We start from the raw sequence: 22,166 nt of genomic DNA on the forward strand, positions 1-22,166 counted from the left end.
CCCACAGTCCCCGGGGGAGGGACTGCAAGTTACAAACTTTGACCATTGTTCACATATGGTATGGTTAATATGAAGGGTACAGACGTTTTCAGGGGGAGTTTTTCGCGTTGGGGCGGGAGGGGGTTACGTGGGAGGATCTTTCGATGGAGAAATTTATCATGAAGGAAAAGAATTTCCATGAAGGGGGCGAAGGACTTCTAACATTATTTAAAAAAAAGCCAATGAGAAATACCCTTCAATGAGGAGCGACATTAAAACTTAAAGCAAACAGAAAGATTTCGTATATGAAAGGGGTTGTACCCTCCGCGACGCCTCGCTCTTTACGCTAAAGTTTGACTCTTTGTCACAATTCCACTTTTTAGGTGTTGCGGAGGGGGCAACCCCTTTCATATATGGAGTAATTTCTGTTCGTTTTAAGTTTTAATGTCGCTCCTTACTTGCAGTTAAAAAAAACTTTTTTTTTATTTATTTAATTCCTTCCCAAAGGACTGTAGAACTTCAATTATATTACCCTTTTATAAGAAAGGAAATAAGACTGAATGTAGAAATTACCGAGGAGTAAGTCTTATAGATATCGCGCTAAAAATATTCGGGATAATTCTCTTGAATTGTTTCAAAAGTGCCCTGGAGAAAAATACACGCGAAAATCAAGCTGGCTTCAGACCAGGCAGAGGCTGCATTGAGCATTAGCACTGGGTGCTAGAAAATGCCCTAATGCAACAATGGTTCCCAAATTGGAAAAAAAATTGTCCTTGACCGTCCTGGATTACGCTGATGAGGTCGAACTCCTCTCTGGCCCTGAACATGCTCAAAAGATGCTAGATGATATTATCGAATGGTCAAATCTGATTGGACTTAGAGTAAGCGCAGAGAAAACTAAGTTCATGATCATGAATCATCCGACCCAAATATCTTTGAGCGTAAACTTAACTCAGCTAGAAAGGGTTGAGTGCTTTACCTACCTAGGCTCCAAACTTTGCACTGATGGCTCTGTAGACTTAGGCATCCAGCAAAGAATACATAAGGCGCTGTTTGCTTTCACATCCCTTCGAAAACCCCTTTGGAACCGCCGAGAAATCTCTAATCCGAGTAAAAGTCGAATCTATACGGCCATGGTCCGAACCATCCTACTCTATGGATGCGAAACTTGGTCGTTGAAGCTTCAACACGAGAGAGTACTAACTACCTTCGAACATGGATGCTTACGCCAAATACTTAGAATTCGCCGGCAAGATCGTATATCTAACTCGGATATTCGTCAACTCTGCAAGATTAGAAGAGATGTCGCTACCACCGTTAAAAAGCGCCGCTTAGAATGGCTGGGTTACATCCTGCAGAGACCACCAGAATACCTGCCCTGTCGAATCCTTCTAGTTCTACAACTCTTGGAAGAGGCATCAAGAAGGGCAAAAGAAGAACTGGTATATCCCGATCAAGTCTGACCTGGATCCCATTGGTGGCTTTAAGAAATTTAGACATAGGTGGTCGGCCTAGTGGCTCCCGTTCGCAGAACAAATGGTTGCAGATCGTGAAACCTGGTCCAAAGAGGTCACAAGGATCCTGGATGCCGGGCGAGGCGGAAACGCCTAACTCCCACCACAAGTACAATTAAGTACAAGTAAAAGTCATAGAATCCTAATGAAAATCACACCATCAGATTCAGCGTATCAGAGGACCCTACAGTAGAGGTTTCAAGCGCCTATCTGCAAAAATGCGAAATTGTATGTTTTTTTCCAGAAAAAGGATATGGATTTATATATAAGTATTTATTTTCCTCATCAGTAGATAGGAAGAGTTCAAATCGCCAAAAGTGTTTGCGACCTCGATGTTGGCTAAACTCTTTTTATTCTCATTAGAGCATTGACAGCCATAGGGATTTTCTTACGAGTAATTATCTTTGAAAAAAACGGGGCTTGCCAAGCAACTCTAGAAGAAAATTCTTCTATTAAACCAGAAGAAATTCCGTATAAATGACGTCGCATGGTTACAGGACTCTCCTCTTGAAAAGCTCATTCTGAATAGCAATTGTAAAAATTTTCCATTAAAATCCTTGGTATATTTGGACAGTTATCAGTCTAGCCTATTAATTTCAAAAATTAAGCTAGAATAAATATAATTAAGTTTAAAATAGCAAGTGTAGCAAAGTAAGGAATCCCTATTGTCGATTTTATATAAGAATAATTTTGGACAATCCAAAAAAGCAAATTTACAATTATTGAAAATCTCGTAAATAAAACTGGTCTAAGCCTATATTTGGCGCTATATTGGCGCTATATTTTTTTTACACTTCCGACTCCAATTAAGACTAATTATATCAGAATTGAAATTTTAAGGTTGGGATTATTGATTAAATCAAAAGACACTGTGCATCCAGGTTGCCAAAAAATGTATCTGCAATATCTCAGGAACAACTAAAAAGATCAAGTTGAAAGTTTCAGGGAATGTTGAGGGGGTGTTGAACATAATCAAAAGACTCTAATTGATTTTAGGGTTACAATAAAGAACGAACTCTGGCCTATTGTAACCGAAATATCTAAATTCAATCTGAAGTTTAAACCACATTCTGTAGTTCAAATTAAATCTGAAGTTTAAAATCAGGGATCCTGTGTGTAGTTGCCTTGTGTGTTCTCTGTATGGACCAATATATCTAGGTATGTTTGACTGTCTCTTTAGGGAAATAAAAAACTAACTACATATTTATCACTAAAGAATTTAGGATAGTAAATATGTTGTATGTTCCAGGCAAGTGTTGTTCAGGGAGTGAAATCTGAAAACAAGAAAGAGGCTGAAAATGCAGAAGAAGCACGACAGTTTGCTGATGCAGAGCAAAAAGTTCTAGCTACCCAGGCTATGACGTCACAGTCAGCACCAATGATGCCACCTGGACCGAATCTGGGCATGCCGAACTTTGATTTGGGAAGGTAAGAATTTTGCTATGTTTACTATTCGGATGACGGAAACTATTTGTATTCTATTAAATGGACTTCAAGTAAAGTCCAAAGATCATTTAAAAATAGCCCTCCATAGGAAAAATGGCCACCTTTGTCTAGCCAACCTTTTTACAATCTGTCAATAATAGATATATATTTTAGAAAAAAAAATAAGATTATTTATTTAATAACATCATCGGTTTTTTCAGTAATGTGGCAAATTCCCTCAAAAATAAAATTTCCACTATGTGTAATAACAGATTCAAAATTAAACAAAAGAGCTTAATATACAAGCTGGGCATAAAAGATTTTGTGTCAAAGAATTTGGTGCAAAAAGACATTTGGCTCTGGAAAAAGGTGTTCGAGGTTCTTGATGCCAAATACCATTAAGTTTCTTGGTGTCCGAGATATCAAAAATAGATTTTAGGGTAGTAGTGTGTATTCTATTTAAGATATTCTCTTTGGGCAGCTCTTGTTCTTATTGGATGTATTTTTTTTCATTTGAGGTTGCCCTTTTTGAGGAGTCCAACACTTGATTATTCCACTCACAGGAAGATCCACTGACTTCCCTTTAATAGCTGACGTGCAACTACACGCTACCATGCATAAACAATATGCTGTAAGCTTTTCTTTTTGTCACAATTCTTTATGAAAGACTGCTCAAACACAAGTGCTCTTAAATTTGAGTGAGAAGTATTCTTAAAGAACTTAAAGATTTTAGCGTTAAGAGCAAGGGCTCACGAAGTAGCAAGTAGCTCCCCTAATAATTTTTTTTCGTTATCAATGTGTTTCGTTATCGTTATCATCAATGTGTAGTCTACTAAGTTCAGGTGGTGACTGGCCAGTACGAGAGAAAATCCAGTACTTGGTTTTTGACATATTAATAGATAATTTATTTGCATTAAACCAAGTAAAGCTACCAACATATTTTTCTTAAGCGACATTTCGTCAGAACCGCACACTGGCAGGCCGTATTGTCAGCGAGTAGGACGTTTAGCCCGAGATTTGCCAGCTCCCAGTTGATGTCGTTAACATAAATAAGAAAGAGTAGAGATCCAAGTATGGACCCCTGGGGAACGTAGACTTGACCAGTGATACCAAGTAGTGAAGAGGTAGCATTTCCACCATCCACAAACTGACTGCGCCCAGTTAAATATGATTCAATCAGAGAATTTGCAGGTACGCGTGTACCATAGTTATTGAGTTCAAAAAGCAAAATTACATGACAAATAGTATCGAACGCTTTTTTTTTTATATCGATAAATATAGTAGCCGGAATTTCATTTTTATCCAAAGAGCCGTGTATAAACTGTGTGATGGACAGAATTGCATGTTCAGTGCTATGACATTTCCCAAACCCAAACAGAAGGTCATTAAAACTATCTCCTCTTATCAAAAAACTTCACTATGCGGCTGTAAAGACATCGTTCAATTACTTTTGCGAATGAAGATAGGATCGAGATTGGCCTGTAGTTTGTTGGATCTTTCATGTCATCATCCTTATGCAGGGCTAAAACACATGCAGACATTAAGCATGTTGGGAAACGTCCACTCGAAAAACATAAATTTGATAATATGAACTAAAAATTCTGCAACATCTGGCATTATCCGTTTTAATAGACCTGTTGACGAGCCCTCCATACCTTCCGACAACCCATTCTTCAGTTGGTATATAACTCGCAGTAATTCCTCCGCTTCCTTTTAACAATTTTGCTTCCTTTTAACAATGTTCTTGTCTTTTCGCGATAATATCTTTTCCGGAAGGCTTTTCATTTTTTCCCCCAAGGCATTCATTAATAATCAACCAAGTCTTTTTTGGGGATTCTTCAGCATTTTGAAATTCATGAAGATAGTATGACTGCTTTGCTTGTTAGAGTAGCTTTGTCAGACAGTTTCTGTACTGCCGAAATTTGGCCTGACTTTCATGTGTAGGATCTGCCGTGAATTTCCTGAAGAGGCTATTTTTGGTATGAATAGAAGACAAAACAGGAGCTGTATTCCATGGTTTCTTCGGTTTAAAATAACGCCTAGCTTGCCGGCTTGATAAAGGACATGCCTTATTAAATACTATTTCGAACTGGTCAATGAAGTACTCAGTAGCTTTGTCCACGTAGTCACATTCTAAGCAGGGAGACCGGTCGCCTTGGGACTGTCAACTCTTGAGTTAATCAATCAAAGCAGCGTCCAGTCTTCTTGTCCTCAAAGAAGAGGGTATAGGGTGCTCCAGTTTGAAGGTCGCAGAGGATCATAAAATGGTCAGAAATATCTTCAACCATTACATTACATTAACATTAACATTACAACCCGGTATCTCAAAATTTGTGAAAATATTGTCAATTGACGACGCTGATGACTCCGTGATTCTCGTTGGGATCCGGGATGCTGGAAGCAAACCCTTGGACACACAACTCGTAACAATGTCAAGTCACCCATCATTATTAATTTACATTTTCTTTGGGTCATCAGCGAGCTAAGTTCATCAAACTTTTTTACAAATTGCTTAGCAGCCAAACTCTGCGGCTTATTGTGCAACATACCACTTTCGAAGGACTTAAATCCAACTCAGTAGCAAAAAATTCAAATGACATCTCTTCATAAAGGTAATCATAATCATTGTCTTGTGGTGGCGCCGTGGATTTGACCTTAGCTTGGTAATACGGGACCCAGAGATCGAATCACGCTGCAGCAATGTACTGCAGGGCCGACGCAGGGACCATAGTAGTCAAGAAGCGTCGTTAATTCTTAAATAATAATCATAGTCATCCACTTCTCTTACAGGTATACTATCATTTACAAAAAAAGCCAACCCTCCTCTCTGTCTACCCATTCTATTTTTAAGCAACGACTTATACCCATTTATATGAACTAGTTCAGAAGATTGTTCATTTAAAAACGTTTCACATCCACCGAATACATCAATCTTATCATCGGGAAGTAATTTTGAAAGGGTTTCTAAACTACTCAGCAATCCACAACAATTTAGAAATGCCATTCTGAGACACTTCTTTGTTGCTTCAGTCACAATCATTCCAAGAGAAAGGTATTTGTTCGTGGGAAAATTATTAATAAAATAATCATAAATATTTTCTTCCTCTCTATCAATGCATGAAAGAATCTGTGATAAATTCAAGGATCTCCCCTCCAACTCACTCAACCTATCGTGAGTTCCATCCCAGCCACCACTATTCAAATTAGAAATTTATTGCTCACCCATATTCACCACTTGGCACCGGGCTGGGATGACACAATGGAAAACTGTCAAACCTTTTTTGAATTTTCAAGCGCTGACAGTGCGGCAGTATGAATGAATGAATGACTGTATTTAAAGCCATTTTTCAGGCCGTATACATACATATACAACAACAAACAAACTAAACTATGTAACAATCAACTTTCGAATAATAAGACCCTTCCGGACAAAATTTCCCACTGCTACTATATTTATTTTCGACGTCGGCTTCAAAGTCCCAAGAAGGGGCTCACGACCACCCACATTAAGAAAGCTCCCTCTTAGCTAATTTAGCCCCTGACACCTGAAAAGAAAATGGTCCAGCCCATCAAGATCACCGCAAATTGGGCAAGTATACCGCATTTCCGGGTGACACCTATTTTTCCAAACACTATAAAGAGGGAGACAGTTTGCTCGCACCTGCATCCAAGACCACAGGGATTCTTTTGGAATCCCTAATTTAAAATATAACACTTCACCATAATTTTCTTTCACCTTATAGTAAGAACTTAAGCTTTCCGACTGGCTAAGGTCGTTCCACCATTTCTGAATTTCTTGGTCTTCCAGCCTTGTTTGGATCTCTGACAGAAAGACTTTTTGATCTGAGATTGGGCCATCTCCTCCATTCCATGCATACGATAGACCTGTGCTGTCCAGTAGTTTTTTGACATGGAAGGGCCATGAAGATTTTTTCCCAGGGTAAGTAATTCATCATACACTGCTCTGATGAGTCTTGAGGAGGGACATTGCAGTATTTTCAGCCAAAACTTAATTAATTGGATCTGTCTATGTTTTCTCATGGAGAAAAGTCCCAAATCTCCCTTGATGAAAAGTGTGTGAGTTGTGGCGTGCAGACCTAGCATTCGTTTATATTATTGTAGCTGTAGAATTTCTAATGAATTTGCCACTTCTAGGCCCCATTCTTCTCCTCCATAGTGGAGGATTGGCCTTATTTTGGAGTTGAATACGTTTTTGTGCATCTTTAAGTCACCTATTCCCGCCAAATTACTGTTCCTGAACAGCGTTGCCATTGCTGCTTTTCCTCGATTTGCCATCTTCGAAATATGATAGCTCCATCTTCCGTTCGATGTTATATGGAATCCTAAATATATTGCCTGAGACACAACCTTCACAGCTTCACCATTCAAATTAAAACTTTCTTCATCTTTATTTCCAGTATGTTGTTGTAGAATTTCTGCAACAAAAGACATACGGCAAAAAAAAAACTGAACCAATTTTTAACGAATTTAGGCCTAGGAGCTCAGAGATAGATAAGCAGGGTTTTGCAAATAAGTAAAAATTACGAAAAAAAGAAAGCATAGAAGAACCAAAAGAGCAAAAAGAAAGGAAATAAAAATTCAGAAGAACACAGACAACGAGATAAATACACTTCTTTTTCATGTAGGGCACTTTAGTTATCATTTTTCATATCCTCAAGCAGCATAAACTATGTACTGAATCAAAAAACATAATCAAAATGACAAATCATTATATAGAGATATATGCAACCGATATTAGCATTCGTCGTGTGTTACCAATTGGCCAGTCACTTCTAGTTTCCAGCAATAGTCTGGCATCGGTTTGTTTCACTCTCATAAACTTGGATTTACTGAGCTTTAAGATCACGTGCCTTGGCCAAAAGCTGATTACGTAGGGCGTTTAGTGAAGGAGGCAGATCAGTACATATTCTCATACCGCTTCCTTTAAGTTTGCCTACTTTGCCCAATAGGATTTGCAAATCTGAATCATTCACACAAGAAACAAGAACCGGCAATAATTCAGTTTGTTTGTTGGTTCTAACTGTAATGGCGCTAACACTCTTTATACAGTACACTTTTTTAAGAGGAATATTTTTTTCAACTTCTAATTTCTCTTTGAATAATGTCTCAGTATTTTCGCTAAAAGATTGGCCTGATTTCTCTTTTGGCAGGCCATGAATAATTAAGTTCTGCTGACGATCCTTATCTTCTAGTTCAAGTTGTAGTTCAACCGTGTTCCTCTGTACCACAAGGTATTCGGCCTTAGCCCCATTAAACGTGTTCAATTTGCTTGTTTAATTATTCATAGATAAATTATTTATCTGCTTGAGCCCCTTTTTGTATGTTTTTTGTGCAAAGATTTTCAGACCATCCTGATCCAGAATCTTCTCAGTCTATGGTAGTTATTAGCCGGGTCACCTGTAGCCAAGCTGTTCTACAGCTGCAGTGGACATTGGCCAGAAATGAAAGTTAGAAGATTATTGGAGATAATGAAGTGGGTGTTTTGTGCTTTCCTTTTGTCCTCGAAGATGCTGACTAATGGGGCGTTGGGCAGCCGTTTAACTGAAGAGGGAGGTGTGTTGGTCTGGTAGCCCTATTTATCAGATAAATGCTGTGATTCTCCTACATATAAACTGCTTTCATCCACGCTTTAAATGTTTAATTTTTACGATTCTAAAGTTGTTCCAAAAATTGTTAGCTAAGCTGTCATCATAGGGAAGATCAACAGAGTAAAGTAGATCAAGAGGCTTAAGACGCATTAGAATATAGGTTGTTTTGTTGATGTTTCCTTTATAAACAGCATAGCAAAAACACCATGAAACTGTTCAGTGCGACCTTCAGGTATGACAGTGGCGATATTAGAACAACTACTTTTTGCGGGCTATGTTGCAAATTTGATTGTGGTAATGTAAGGATTGTCGTAGTAGTATTGTTTTTAGTTTTATTGTCATTGTGAATTATTTTTTTCTTTTAGCATCCTATCAAATCCTGATTTGGTTAGACAGTTGAGCACCATACAAAATATGCAATTGCCATTGCTTCAGACTTCTATGGGGGAAGGGCAGCAAAATCAAGACCATTCACGTTTGGAGCCACCTAAATCGGAAGCTATGGGTATTCCATTTATGCATGGGCCACCACCACCTGGGCTACCTTTTTTACCTCCCCATTTCCCTATGCCAAATTTGCATAACTTTCCAAACTTTCCAAATCTTCCCAATTTGCCAAATATTAATTTGGCAGCTCTAGCAAATTTACCCAACTTTCCTGGGATGCCAAACCCATTCCTTGGGTTACCTCTACCATTTCCTCCTCCTGGTAGTCAAAATAATATGCCCCAGGCACTGCAACAGCTTTTAGGACAGCTACCTCCTCAGTCAAACAATGAACAACAGAATATACCACCTACCCAATTACAAGGAACCCCTCTGATTCAGGCCTCCCCCAATATACAGCAGCCTACTTCAACACCACAGCCAATGCAGCCTCATCAAGTTCTTCCCGTAGCAAACCAGGTGCAGTCGTCACCGATAGAGACAGAAGCACCTGCTGCCCTTGCCGAAGAAGAACCAGAAATTATCATTGAACGTGAAAAAAGAAGGTATTTTTTTTTACAATAAATCTAATGTATTTAGTTAAACAAAGAAATATTTCTGGAAGGAGCGTCCAGAAAAAAACCAAGAAATGTTACTCTACAAAAGGCTATCTATAACCCTAATATTAGGGTTATATAAACAATGTTAAGAATGTGGCTCTCTTGAGGTGTTTCATAAATCAAATGGGCAAAAGAATGTAGCTGAAATTGCGAAATATAAATATATTTTATTATCAAATATTTATAATAACAATGTAATATCTCGCATTTTAGCTGAAATAGAAATCAAAGAACATAGTCAAAATCGAACATTTTGTGTGTGTTTCTGGGCAACTTCTAACTTGTGTAGTTAGAGTTTGAAGTTAGAATCTACTCAGAGAAAAAGTGCTTTTAAAAACGTCTTATTTTCTTTCAGGGCAACAATTGACCAAAACTGTTAAACCCCTTTTGGTTTGTTGTTCCTAGTTTTGAGAATATTTATTGGTATTGTATAATTGCATTAAAGAGAAAAAGACAGCCTACTCTTTATAAATGTCTGGCTTTTCTATAAATATCTGGCAAAAGTGTCCTTCATTTCTATTGGTTTACATTTGTGGCGTATTTTCATAATGTTCTACTATAGTTAAAATTTTGAAAACTTAATCAAATCACGTGATTCCTTAAGTGTATACCAGAAAAAGATACCTCCCTCCCCTTCCTGCATAAAATTTTAAGGCAATAAAAAGAACGGAACGTTTTGAGCCGCAATCACTTTACTTTGGAATCACACCTACCTCTAAACTTACCACTACCTGTCTCTACCTCTATAGTCTACCCCTGAAGATTTTTTTCTTTGAAGTAGTTAATTTCAATTCTTTATTCTCCATTCTTGGTTTCCTGGGCTACAGGGTTTTTCTTAAAGCCCTACAGGATCCTTTTTTTCTGCAATATTAAATATGTATTTTATTCGTTTATTTTATTAACGTTATCATTTAATATTGTTTACCTTATTGCATTAAGTGGTATAATTGTATTTAGTTTATGCCTTAGTCTCAATGAGCTTTGATATTTAAAGCCTGAATAGTGATTGGGGGATTGATCCAAAATAGTGTGTTAGATTCGGTGATCTTCCAAGAATGAAAGGGATATGTATTGTACTTACTTTTCTTCTCAATTTCTGTCTCTATCATAGGCAGCGCAATAGCGCTGCCTAGGTAAAAAACGATGTCGGCACAATGTATTATTATTATTATTTTTTGTTAGACCAGGGCACTTCGTATCGAAGGAGTTGACACAGAAACTTCGAAAAGAATAGAATTAAAAAACTAGTGCCCTTTTTAAATTATGTCTTTTGAGGATGACAACTCCCCCTCCCCCCTCACACAACCTTCAGGGCAAGGGTTGTAAGCTATGCCCTGGGGGCATATAAGGTTTCTATAGAAAGTGTTGTCGTAGAAACTTCAACAAGGACTCATTCCATTTGAAATTGAGACGACTGATGCCCTTTTTATTAGTCGAAATTGATCAGAGGATAAATGCCCCCCCCCATGCCAGCATTTCCTCAAGCACTTCCAGTCAAAACTTTGATATATCCAATTTTTTTCAACTTAGTTGAAAGGTCTGGAAATTATTTCTTTGATGATGACAACCCCCTCCCCTTAGCCCTCAGGGCAAGGGTTATAAGTTATGCCCTGTGGGCATATAAGGCTTTTTATAGAAAGCGTGGTCGTATAAACTTCGGAGGGGCTCATTGGATTGGTAATCAGAAGCTCTAGTGTCGTTTTGAAGAACCAAATTGATTGGAGGATTGGAGGACAGCTACCCCCTCCCAAACACCCACGTCACATTGTCCCGAAATGCATTTAATAGAAATTTTGAGATTGCTATTTTATTCAAAATAGTCCAAATATCATATAACAAGGCTTTTGGGGTTGAAAAAATTCCCAGAGCCTGGCGGAAAGGGTTTTAAGTTTGCCCCGAGGGCATTTAAGGTTTTTATGGAAGGGATGGTTGTATAAACTTTAGAGCAGGTTCATTTGATAGAAAATTGGAAGTTCTAATTCCCTTTAAGAGTCAAGAGTGGTGAAGGGCAGCTACCTCCTCCCTCCCTCCCCCCGACTACCCGTCTTCATTAAACGAATCTGATTAAAATTTTAAGATAGTAATTTTGCTCAAAATAGTCCAAAGAACATATAACAATGACATAACCCCCCAGTGCCCTGGGAATTGGGTTGTAAGTCATGTCCTGTGGGCATATACGGTTTTTATGGAATGGGTGGTCGTATAAACTTCAGGTGGGGCTCATTAGATTTGAAATTGGAAGTTATAATGCCCTTTCTAAGAGTAAAGTGATTTGAGAGCAACCAGCCCCCCCCCCCTACGCTCATCATTTCCCTTAATATCTCCTATCAAAATTTGGACATAACAATTTTGTTCATCGTAGTTGAAGGATCCGAAAATTATGTCTATGAGGAAAACAATTCCCCTACAGCTCTCAGGGTAAAGGTTGTAAGTAATTCCCTGGGGCACATAAGGTTCTTATGAAAAGGGTGGTCGTATATGCTTTGGAGTGGACTTATTGGATTGGTAATCAGAAGTTCTAGTGCCCTTTTAAAAGTCAAAGTGATCAGAATGCCGCCCTCCCCTCCTCCACACACACACAAACACGTCGTTTTTTCTTGAGATACATCCAATAGAAATTTTGATACAGTCCTTTTATTCAAAATAATCCAATGATCACAGAACAAGGCTTTTGGGGTTGATACAAACCACCTCAATCTGAGGGAAAGGGTTATAAGTTATGCCCCTAGGGAATTTATGGTTCTTATGGGGAATTTATGGTTGTATAAATTTTGGAGGTGGCTGGCTCATTTGGTTGAAATTGGAAGTTCTAGTGCCCTTTTAAGAGTCAATAGTGATGGAGGTCAACTAGCCCCTTTCCCCAACTACCCTTCTTTTCACCAAGCGCATCTGATTGAACGTATGTGATGGCAATTTTGTTTATAATAGTCCAAAGAGCATATAACAATACCTCCAGGGTTGGTACACCCCCCCCCCCACAGAGCCCTGGGGCTAGGGCTTTAAGTTATGTCCTAAGGGCTTTGTAAGGCTTTTATGAAATGCATGTAAATATATGCATGTTTGACTTCTACTTTCCCAAAATACGAAGGGCATTTATACGAGGCCATTACGTTGAGGGGAGGGTTGAACTAAATCATAACATTTTACGTGTATATCGGTTGTCAACTCAGGAATGACTGAGTATATTAATTTGCAAATTTCAGGAAATGATGAGGGAGATGATCGATTGACCAAAAAGGCAATATTTGCACGCTACTACTATTACAATTACTGCTGCTTCTACTGCTACTACAAGTTCTATTACTACTATCACTACAACTACTAGTTCTGTAGCGAGAACTGATAAGGATGAGGATATTGAAAAAAAAATATCTGAGGAAACGTTGAGGGAAAGTTGTACTAAATCAATACATACTATGTGTATACAGATTGGTGATACGGGCGTATCAGCAATATTTTTGAAGTGGCTTCACGCGTTAAGGTGAAACTTACGGGACGTCATGAAAGCGATCTGACCAAAAGGCAATATGCATATGCTACTACCGCTATTAATACTGCTGCTAATACTACTGCTAATACAACACTGCAACTACTTCTACTACCACCGAAATTACTGTGATAAATAGTACTATTAATGCTAAGTCTATGAAGTTAAAATTTGAGATATTATTGATGGCAAATTCGAACTATCAAAAGACACTGTGTACTTTTAGATTGTCAAAATAGCGTATCTTTAGAATTGATTTGTGTATTAAGTTGGAACTCTCAGAGAATGCTTAAAGGGGAATATCAATTAACCAAAAGGCAATATGTGCACACTACTTCTAATGCTACTGCTACTGCAACACTCACGAACTACTACTTCTATTGCAACTACTTGTAAGGTTAAGAGCATTAAGATGAAAATTTCAAGAAGTATATGAATATACAGGTTATCAAAAGAGCAAATCGACAATATCATAGCAATGGCTAATTTTATTAAGTTGAGTTATTATACTAGCCTGCTACTGTTACTAATATTACAACAATACCTATGGGCATGAAGATAAAATTTTCAGAGAGTTTTTCTGAATATTTCTAATTGTAAGGATTACAATATGCCATCCATATGCAGGTTGTCAAAAGGGCATATCATTAATTTCTTAGGAACAGTTTCGTGTGTGAAATTAAAACTTACAATGCTTGTTGTGGGGGGTGTTGAACTAACAAAAAAACAATATTTGCAGCATCATACTATTGCTTCTACTCCCACAGCTACTACCACTACTACTATTTATATTGCTGCTACTAAAGCTAGGACTGCTACAATTAACTCTGCTCCTACTAGTACTGCTATAACTACTGGTGCTACTACTACTAATAATAAACATAAGGGTATTAAGACGAAAATTTTGGGCAATATTGTGACCGTATTGAAATAAATCGAAACACACAATGTCCACAGAGGTTGTCAAGAGGACTTATCAGGAATGTATCAGGACCGATTGGTGGTATTAAATTAAAATTTTCATCGTGTTTCGAAGGGGATGTTGAAAAAAAGGTGCTATGTCCACACTGCTACTAATGCTACTACAACTATTTCTACTAAAGGTAGATGGCGCTGTTGCGCTAGCACAGCTGCAGAGCCCATCTACCAAGTTTAGCTCAATAGTGCCCAATATATGTGTGCTGGTTCGTCAATGGCGTCACCAGTTAAAGCAGTGACTATCCTGACAGTTTTCTGTGCCATCAATATGCAAATTAAGTACAGGAAAGATACTTTATTTGACCTTTCTTCACCCCTGTATACGGTGGCGCCATCTACTTTTTCGAACTTGGTGATTTTTAATCTTCTGACGAAGCCACCAGATGCTGCTACCGTCCCTTTTTATAGATGTCAGCACTGTTCACAGTAGAGCTACTTCTACTCACGAACCGCCACGCAAATTCGCTTGTACCTTTTTTTGTGTTAGTTTTTTATTTAGCATAGTGAAGCAACGCAAATTAGCTGTTAGCTACGATGTTGTTTAAATAAACCTATCTCTCTCTCTCTCTCTCTCTCTCTACTACACAAGCTAAGGGTATTAAGACGAAGCTGTATACTACTACTAATGCTACTATTGTTACTACAACTATTCCTGCTACACAGGCTAAGAGTGTTAAGGCGAAGCTTTCAAGAAATATTTAGGCGGATGCTGAACTAAAATGAACTATGATCATGTAGATTGTCAATAGGGTGGAAAAGCAATATCACAATAACGGCTTACATTATTGAGTTAGGCCTTTTAGAGCAAGTTCTGACATATTTTGATCTAGTCAGAAGACACTGTGTGTATACTTTTGATAGTACTTCTACGATTACTGTAACCAATGATACTAAGGGTATTAAGTTGACACGTTTAGGGGGAGTTCCATTTAAACGGAAAAACCATACGCATGCAAGTATCAAAAGGGCATATAAGCAATATCATAGGCAGCGCTGCTCTATCATGGCTAGTAATATCGTTGAAATTTTAAAGGAGCTAATTTGATTGGAAATTTAAAGTTCTAGTACCCTTTTTAAGTGTCAAAAGTGGTTGAAGGGCAATCAGCCTTCTTCTTTAGCTCATAAATTTCCCAACACTTTCAATCAAAATTTAAGATAGCCATTATGTTCAACATAGCTGAACGGTCTTGTAACTGTATCTCTAGGGCTATTGCGTAGATCAGCCCCCCACAGTTATGCAATTTGCCCATTATGTTTGAAAACTAAATGTTGCCTTAAGATTAAATCAAAAAGCACTGTGTGTATGGTGATTGCCAATAAGACATCTCAGCTATATCCTAAGAATACTGCTTCTGCTCTTAAAATATAACCAAATCTTGAGAGTGTGAGTGTATCCAAGCTGTCAAAGAGCATAGGTAGATTTTTTGCGAATGGTATCAAGTTTTATTTTTCAGGTCAACTAGAGGAGGTATATAACTAAATTAAACGCTATTTGTGTCCCGATTTTTAAAAGGGTGTATCTTTTTAAAAATTGTTGAAACATTTTCTCTAGCATACAAATAGCAGGCCAAACTATAGATTCTTAAAGAAAAGCCAAAAAGATTTAAACTTTTGTTTTCTTTGTCTCTGAAAAGTCTGTGTCTAAATAAAATGAACAGAAATTAGAAAAAAAACTTTTTCCAAAAAATAAGTTTTTCAAAGAAAAGTAAAGAACTCCATCAAACCAAAAATGTGCAAGAACTAAAATAAAATAATCTTGCAAGCGTAGAACTACCACAAATCAGCATCAATAAATAAATGAAACCCAAAACGAACAGAAATTACAATAAATAACCGAGTCAAACTCAAAACGAGCAGAAATTATCATGATTAGGGCTCAAAACCCCCTATGCCCTCCCAAGGCCAGAACACAATCTCCAGTTTACTGAAATGTTTTTTTTTATATTATTTTCACTTTTATAACTTCGATAAATCAAATATTATTAACATTTTAAGGAATAAATATCAGCATATGTGTATTAAATTGACAATGCACATTCATATGTGTTTTTTCAGTTTCAGTATATTTTTTTAGTATCTTTTTTTTCAAGATTCTGTTTAATGTCAGTTTTTTGCTTTCAGTATTACAATTGTAAAAACAATGTTATAGTTATAATTATGTAATTATTACCTTCGTAGTCTATAATTCTGACGGACCATGTAGATTGGTTACAAAATTGAAATGCAAACTCTGATTCAACTGTAATGCAAGGTTCTTTGCAGTTTACAACTTAATGTTCACCATATCATTACTATAAGGAGAGAACTGTGTTTTTATTGTTCACTATTGTGTATATAGGTGAAAATAGGAGCTTTGTTTTTCGCTTATTTCTGTTTATTTTTTCTACTTTTCTGAGTGTCTGTTTCTAGGCTTATGTTTGTCTGTATGGTTCCATTTTTCACTTTCTAGGAGCGTAAGCACGGGTCGTGATGACCGCCGGAGACGCCGATCGCGTTCAATTTCACGTGATCGTAAACGACGCCGATCAAGGTCAAGGGATCGACGCAGAAGATCGCGATCTCGTTCCCAGAACAGAAGAAGACGGTAAGTCTCATATTAATGCCTGTATTTATATTCAGTACTTAATGAAGGCATGTATCCAGGGATACTCTCATGATATAGGTCTTGCAGTTCTTACTGCAATCAATTTTTTATTATACATTTCTATATCAATTGCCTATTTTTCCCGTTTTTTTTTTACTTGTAAACTCCCCTCCCCCAAATAAATTGTTATGTATTTGTCGTTATTTTATTTCTTTTGAGTTTTATGTATATTTGACTGATGTTATTGTTCAAATAAACGACGAGAAAGCTCGGCTTATTACGAGTTAACATTCAAAAATTAATTTACTTGATTTCCTACTCTTTTAAAGACCATGTAATCATTGAGATGTTAATTAAATTACAATTCTCTAACTTCCTGCCACTTGGGTGTGATCCCGAAGTTGAATGAAATTGATATCTTATCCCCGGTAAATACAAACACTTTGCCTGTTTGAAACTCATCCTTGACAACTAAGGTCCTTCACAGCCTCCCTACAGCCTTCACAGCCTCATTCACAGGTCCTTCACAGCCTCCCTACAACGACACGAACATGATTCATTTCTTTCAGACTTCAAAAATTTATTCACTCAGTATTTTTCAAGACTTCAAAAAACAGGTTGATTGTATCACAGTTCATTATGTGTCTCTTTGATTGGTAATCAAAACTCTTTTGCAGACTTTTGGTTTCTATTGACGAGGGCTGGATGAGGGAGTGGTAGCCTATACCAAGCCTGTATACATCGCACTACGTAATAAGTTGGAGAAGAAGCTAAGAACATATCCATGCTCCTATCGTACAGTTCCTGAATATGGAAATCTGGAGAACCAAAATTTGGATTCAAAATAGGTGTATCACTCGCCTATTAATATCAAAGGGGTCACCATTAATATCAAAGGGAGATAGAAAGGGGGCGTTATTATGGGCCTTTGAAACTAAATTGAGAAGTAGGCTACAGTCGTGCTTGGTCCGCATTAAACCAGAGCTCTATGATTCCTATTTTGGTCCTGAAGTGCAGATCCTTGATTAACAAACAATCGTTGACGTTTCCAAAAATATCCATTTCAGGTTATTGAATAACCTGAAATGGATAACCCGTTATTGAATAACCCGTTTCAGTTATTGAATAACGACTCTCGGTCATGGGATACTAAGGCGTAAAAAAAAAACCCGTCGTACTCTTCTGATATGGTACCTGTTTTTGGTTTAAAAATCTTCCAAACATCTGAGCCTCTTGGCGTCTAGAGCCTCTATGAGTAGATATATAGATAAGTACTTTTGCGTCTGGAGAATCGAAAGATGTGTTAGTAATCTTGCTTACGAAAATAGTATTTACCTCTTAATTGCCCTCGAACGCTTTAAGAGTTGTGAGTATTGTATCTTGTGAAGTAGAGCCACAGAGAAAGTATTTTCCAAGAGCCGTCTATTGGTATTTGATCAGAAATTTACAAGTTTGAAACTTATCGTATGCAATAGTTTTTTCTTAAGAGATTGGCTGATGGATATTCCTTGTTTAATTCGAGTGTCCTGTCACACCAGTCTTCAGTACATTGAACTTCGGCTATGTAGACTTTTTGTTGAAGTTCAAGCCAATTCGCCTCTTACTGTTGATCCTAATAAAATAATTGAGGTCAGTAACAACAAAGTGGCTGTCAACCTCAGCCTGGACGTTTTTTTTGACACGTAACGAAATGACGTATGAACTTCGTAACAAGGGCCATTATACCCCATTGTTGATCTTGAAGCCATTTATGTTAATGTTTCAATGTGATACGTAGTGGTCAAAACACTGGTGTTTCTTCGATTTTCATTGGTATTTGACGTAAACCGGGTAGATCATGTTGTCAGTGGCAGTACTCTGCCTTTTAGATTGCGTCATCTAATGCTCAACTAAAACACCTAAATTACACAACACGAGAGCCTTTTTCGGAGCTTTACATACGGCTGTAACTTCAACTAACACTTCCTAACATCCTGAGACAATATGGTGAGACAATAGGGGGTTCTTGGGTCCAGGTGCTTGCGTTTCTTGTATTTTGGGATCTTTGAATGGCCTCTGAATCAGTATACTGAGATTTCACAAAATTCTGCGTAAGTGCTAATTTGGCCTTGTTGTAGGACAATGTACATAGGACAATAACCTCTTCGATTCTTTAGGTACTATTGTCTTACTCAATCTACTCAAATATTTATAATTATGTCTTTACTCTCTTGTCCCTCAGTGATGGCCGTTTACAGTGAATATGGAGTCAACTTTTGCTCTTGTATATACTCAAGTCGTAAAACTGGTTCGGCAATGGCAACCAACTAGTCATGGGCGTGCTCACACTGGAGAGAAAAACTCGAGCAAAATATGACCATTTGGCAGCGCCCGCAAAGGACGAGATTTAGGATGTGGCTTCAGTCTCATAGCACCAAACATAGCCTCTTACATAGCCTCCATTAGCACATATTTACATAGCCAAACATTAGCACCAAACATAGCCTCTTATAAAAAAAAAAAAAAAAAAACTGTGCGTTTGATTTTTCGCTTTGCCGCTCTAATGAAGACCCTCAGCCACATCAACATCATAAAGAGATTCATTAAGTCAGTTTTAGCATCTCTTCATTTTCCTTTCTTCTATCTTTAACTTTTTATACATTATCTTTTCATGCTTTCCATCCTTATCTTTCTTTAGGCTATACAGTATCTAAGTGAGTATCTAATCTAATGAGAACATAGTTTATTGTTAGTCATGGATATTTGTGAGGGGTTTGCTATTGAGTTTAGTTTTTTGGCTTTCAGAACTTTCAATCGGTTATATCTTATTTTATTTTTTATTGTTTATTCCGTGTTGCGTGGTTTTTAATCCTTCTAATTCGGGTTTTATTTCTTTTTGCTTTCTGCGTTTTATGTTTTGTCATTTTATTTCTATCCTTTTTTATTCAGTTCGAATTTACGTTCAAAAAATGTGAACATTGTTTTCTTGAAACTTTCTCTTGTAGCACTGAAGAAGGGAAGCGGTTGTACGCCCGAAATATTCGTATTATTTTGTCCAGTATTTTGTTGGCTTTATAAAACCACTTTTCCGATTTTCTTTCCTCAGCTTTTTTGTTCTTTTATGGCAAGGCTGTGTGATCTACTAAATTATTCTGTTCTGTTGAAAGATACTTTACCTTCCTATTCAATGCATTCCGAGTTCCGAACGGCTTAAATTTTAGCTGGAATTAGTATCTGTATTAGAAAAATATGTTTATTTACCCTAAAGTAAATTTGTCCCTTGTCTATAAACAAATGTTAGCTGATTCTGTGGGTTCGTCATTCCTTTTTGGCTTATCTTTCATCAACAGTTGGTTCATAATGCCAAATAAAAACGCCGAATTAAAAATGCGAACTTATATAGATAGTCTCTGGTCACATTTGGCTCATTGGGGTGGTGGTGGTAATTATAATGGCAGAGTAATTATTACATCTGTAAAGAGCATTGAACGGGAAATCAAATGCCATGTTTTCTATTTAGTTTTCCTCTACATCTACTTCAAATTCGAATTGAGTAAAATTAGTTAAAGATCATTTAATGAGGAATCAAATGGTATATCTCTTCGAATTTGTCCCTAAACTATAAACAAATTCTGGCTGATTTTTCGGGTTTGTCATTATATTTTTTTTGGGGCTGATTCCTCATCAAACAACACACAAAACAGAAAGCTTATTTATATAGTCTAGAGTCAAACCTTAAACGGGCATTGGTAACATATCTTTAAAGTTGACGGTGGATTCCTGGATATTGAAAAAAATTTCAGACTCTAGACTGTATACATAAGCTTGCTGCTTTGTGTGTTGTTATATTTCAGATCGGCTTTACTTAGCATTATGAACCAACTTTTGATGAGGATATTGAAAAACTATTAAACCTCGAACGGGTATTTTGGGTATTAAAATTAACATCACCAGAATATATGAGTAGTGAACTAATTTTTATTAAGGATATTCTAATAGGTAATGGATATCCCAAAAATGCAATTTCTCAAATAGTTGAAAAAAGGGGAAAAAAGTTAATGGAACCTGTAATATTAGAAGATGGGTCAAATCAACAAACAAATTACATAACTTTGCCTTATATCCCGATGTAACCTTGAATCATCTGAGAGGTGCTACAGTAAAATATTCTTAAAAAAACCTGATTACATATTTTTTAATTCCCAATGTGTTTTCCAGGTCGTCTCGAGACAGGGAGAGGGAGAGTGCCGAGTCTAGAGAAAAAGAACGAGAGAAGGAGCGTGAAAGAAAGAAAAGAGGACTCCCACCTCTGAAAAAAGATCATCTAAGTGGTGAGTATTTACTTAATTAGCACTGGGCAATAATGTTCAGTAGAACAAAAACGTTAGAAAACGGGGAAACGTAGAACAGCGAAGAAAAATGAGGTAAAAAGCCGGTGAAAAAGAGGAAATGTAAATAGCCAAGAGCTATGTTCAGTTGCCCTCAGTAAACAAAGAAGAACAAAAATATAGACAAAAGTATATGGACAAGGCCGTATCCAGGGGAAGGGTTAGGGGGTTGTTACTCCCCACCCCTCCCCCAATTTATGCCCCACTCATAAAAATGTAATAAAATGCATGTATACACATTTTGGATGTTTTTTTTTATATTTCTTTTCGTAACACCTCCTCCACCTGAACAGAAATCCTGGATACGGCCTTGTATATATTGCAATATAAAAAGAAAAATCTTTAAAAAAAACTAATGCAGGTTACAGTTGCAATATTTGCATTTTTTTTTTTTTTCACTTGCTGGGATATATCTTGTTTTTCTTCGTTGTCCTATGTTCTCTCGTTTTGACCTGTTAAGTCAGCGTAATATCAAGAATTATTTGTAGGAACTTTTTAAGGGGGGTATACTATATAAGTTTTTATGGCCTGTTTTTTATGAGTTTTAATAGCTTGTGTTTCAAATAAGTTGTATGCTTGAATTAAATAAAAAATAGTTTCATGATAATAGTGATGGTTTTAAAAATTGCTACTGTACATACGTGGAATTTTGAAAACTCAAAATAACATTGAGGCTTGTTATAGTTTATATTTTTTGATTGTGTCTAGGGGGCTACTGTAAATCTTTGTGTTTGAGCCCCTTCAGGGCATTAATCCATGCTCATTCCTACTGGAAACATTTGGTCTAGTAACCATTTTTTGCCTTTTCATTTTATTTTATGTTCTGTCATCGTTGTTTGCCTTTCAATTTTTTCATTCTTGATCACTATTCTTGATCAGTCTTATTAACTCGTTTTTATTTCTTAGTATGTATGCTCTGGGAGAAAGGACGGAATGAATGGCCGTAGCCGTCTTTGAAATACTACTTCTATACACTTTTAACCTAGTCAAAAATGGTTCAATTTGATATGGTGGCTTCATTTGGTCTGGATTGATAAAAACAAAAAGCCAAAATTTTTTGCCAAAATTTGCAATCTACCCCGTAGAACTAAAACCAATTCTTCGGTACCCGGATCAAATCTCTTTGGATCAACGTCGGAACAGCAGCTTGCTAATTTCTACACCCAAGAAATTAAGA

The 22,166-nt window shown here is 37.1% G+C and overlaps 1 protein-coding gene across 1 annotated transcript in view; it reads left to right on the plus strand.

Annotated features, from left to right (window-relative positions):
* Positions 1 to 22,166, plus strand: part of LOC136036945 (SR-related and CTD-associated factor 4-like) — a 126,465-nt gene that overhangs the window by 21,308 nt on the left and 82,991 nt on the right. Inside the window, exons 4-7 of the mRNA XM_065719338.1 lie at positions 2,743 to 2,921; positions 8,893 to 9,519; positions 16,488 to 16,622; positions 20,820 to 20,932. Of these exons, the coding sequence (XP_065575410.1) occupies positions 2,743 to 2,921; positions 8,893 to 9,519; positions 16,488 to 16,622; positions 20,820 to 20,932 (1,054 nt within the window). The remainder of the gene's footprint in view (positions 1 to 2,742; positions 2,922 to 8,892; positions 9,520 to 16,487; positions 16,623 to 20,819; positions 20,933 to 22,166) is intronic.

Source organism: Artemia franciscana, chromosome 2 (genome assembly GCF_032884065.1).
Source record: "Artemia franciscana chromosome 2, ASM3288406v1, whole genome shotgun sequence".
Lineage (NCBI taxonomy): Eukaryota > Metazoa > Arthropoda > Branchiopoda > Anostraca > Artemiidae > Artemia > Artemia franciscana.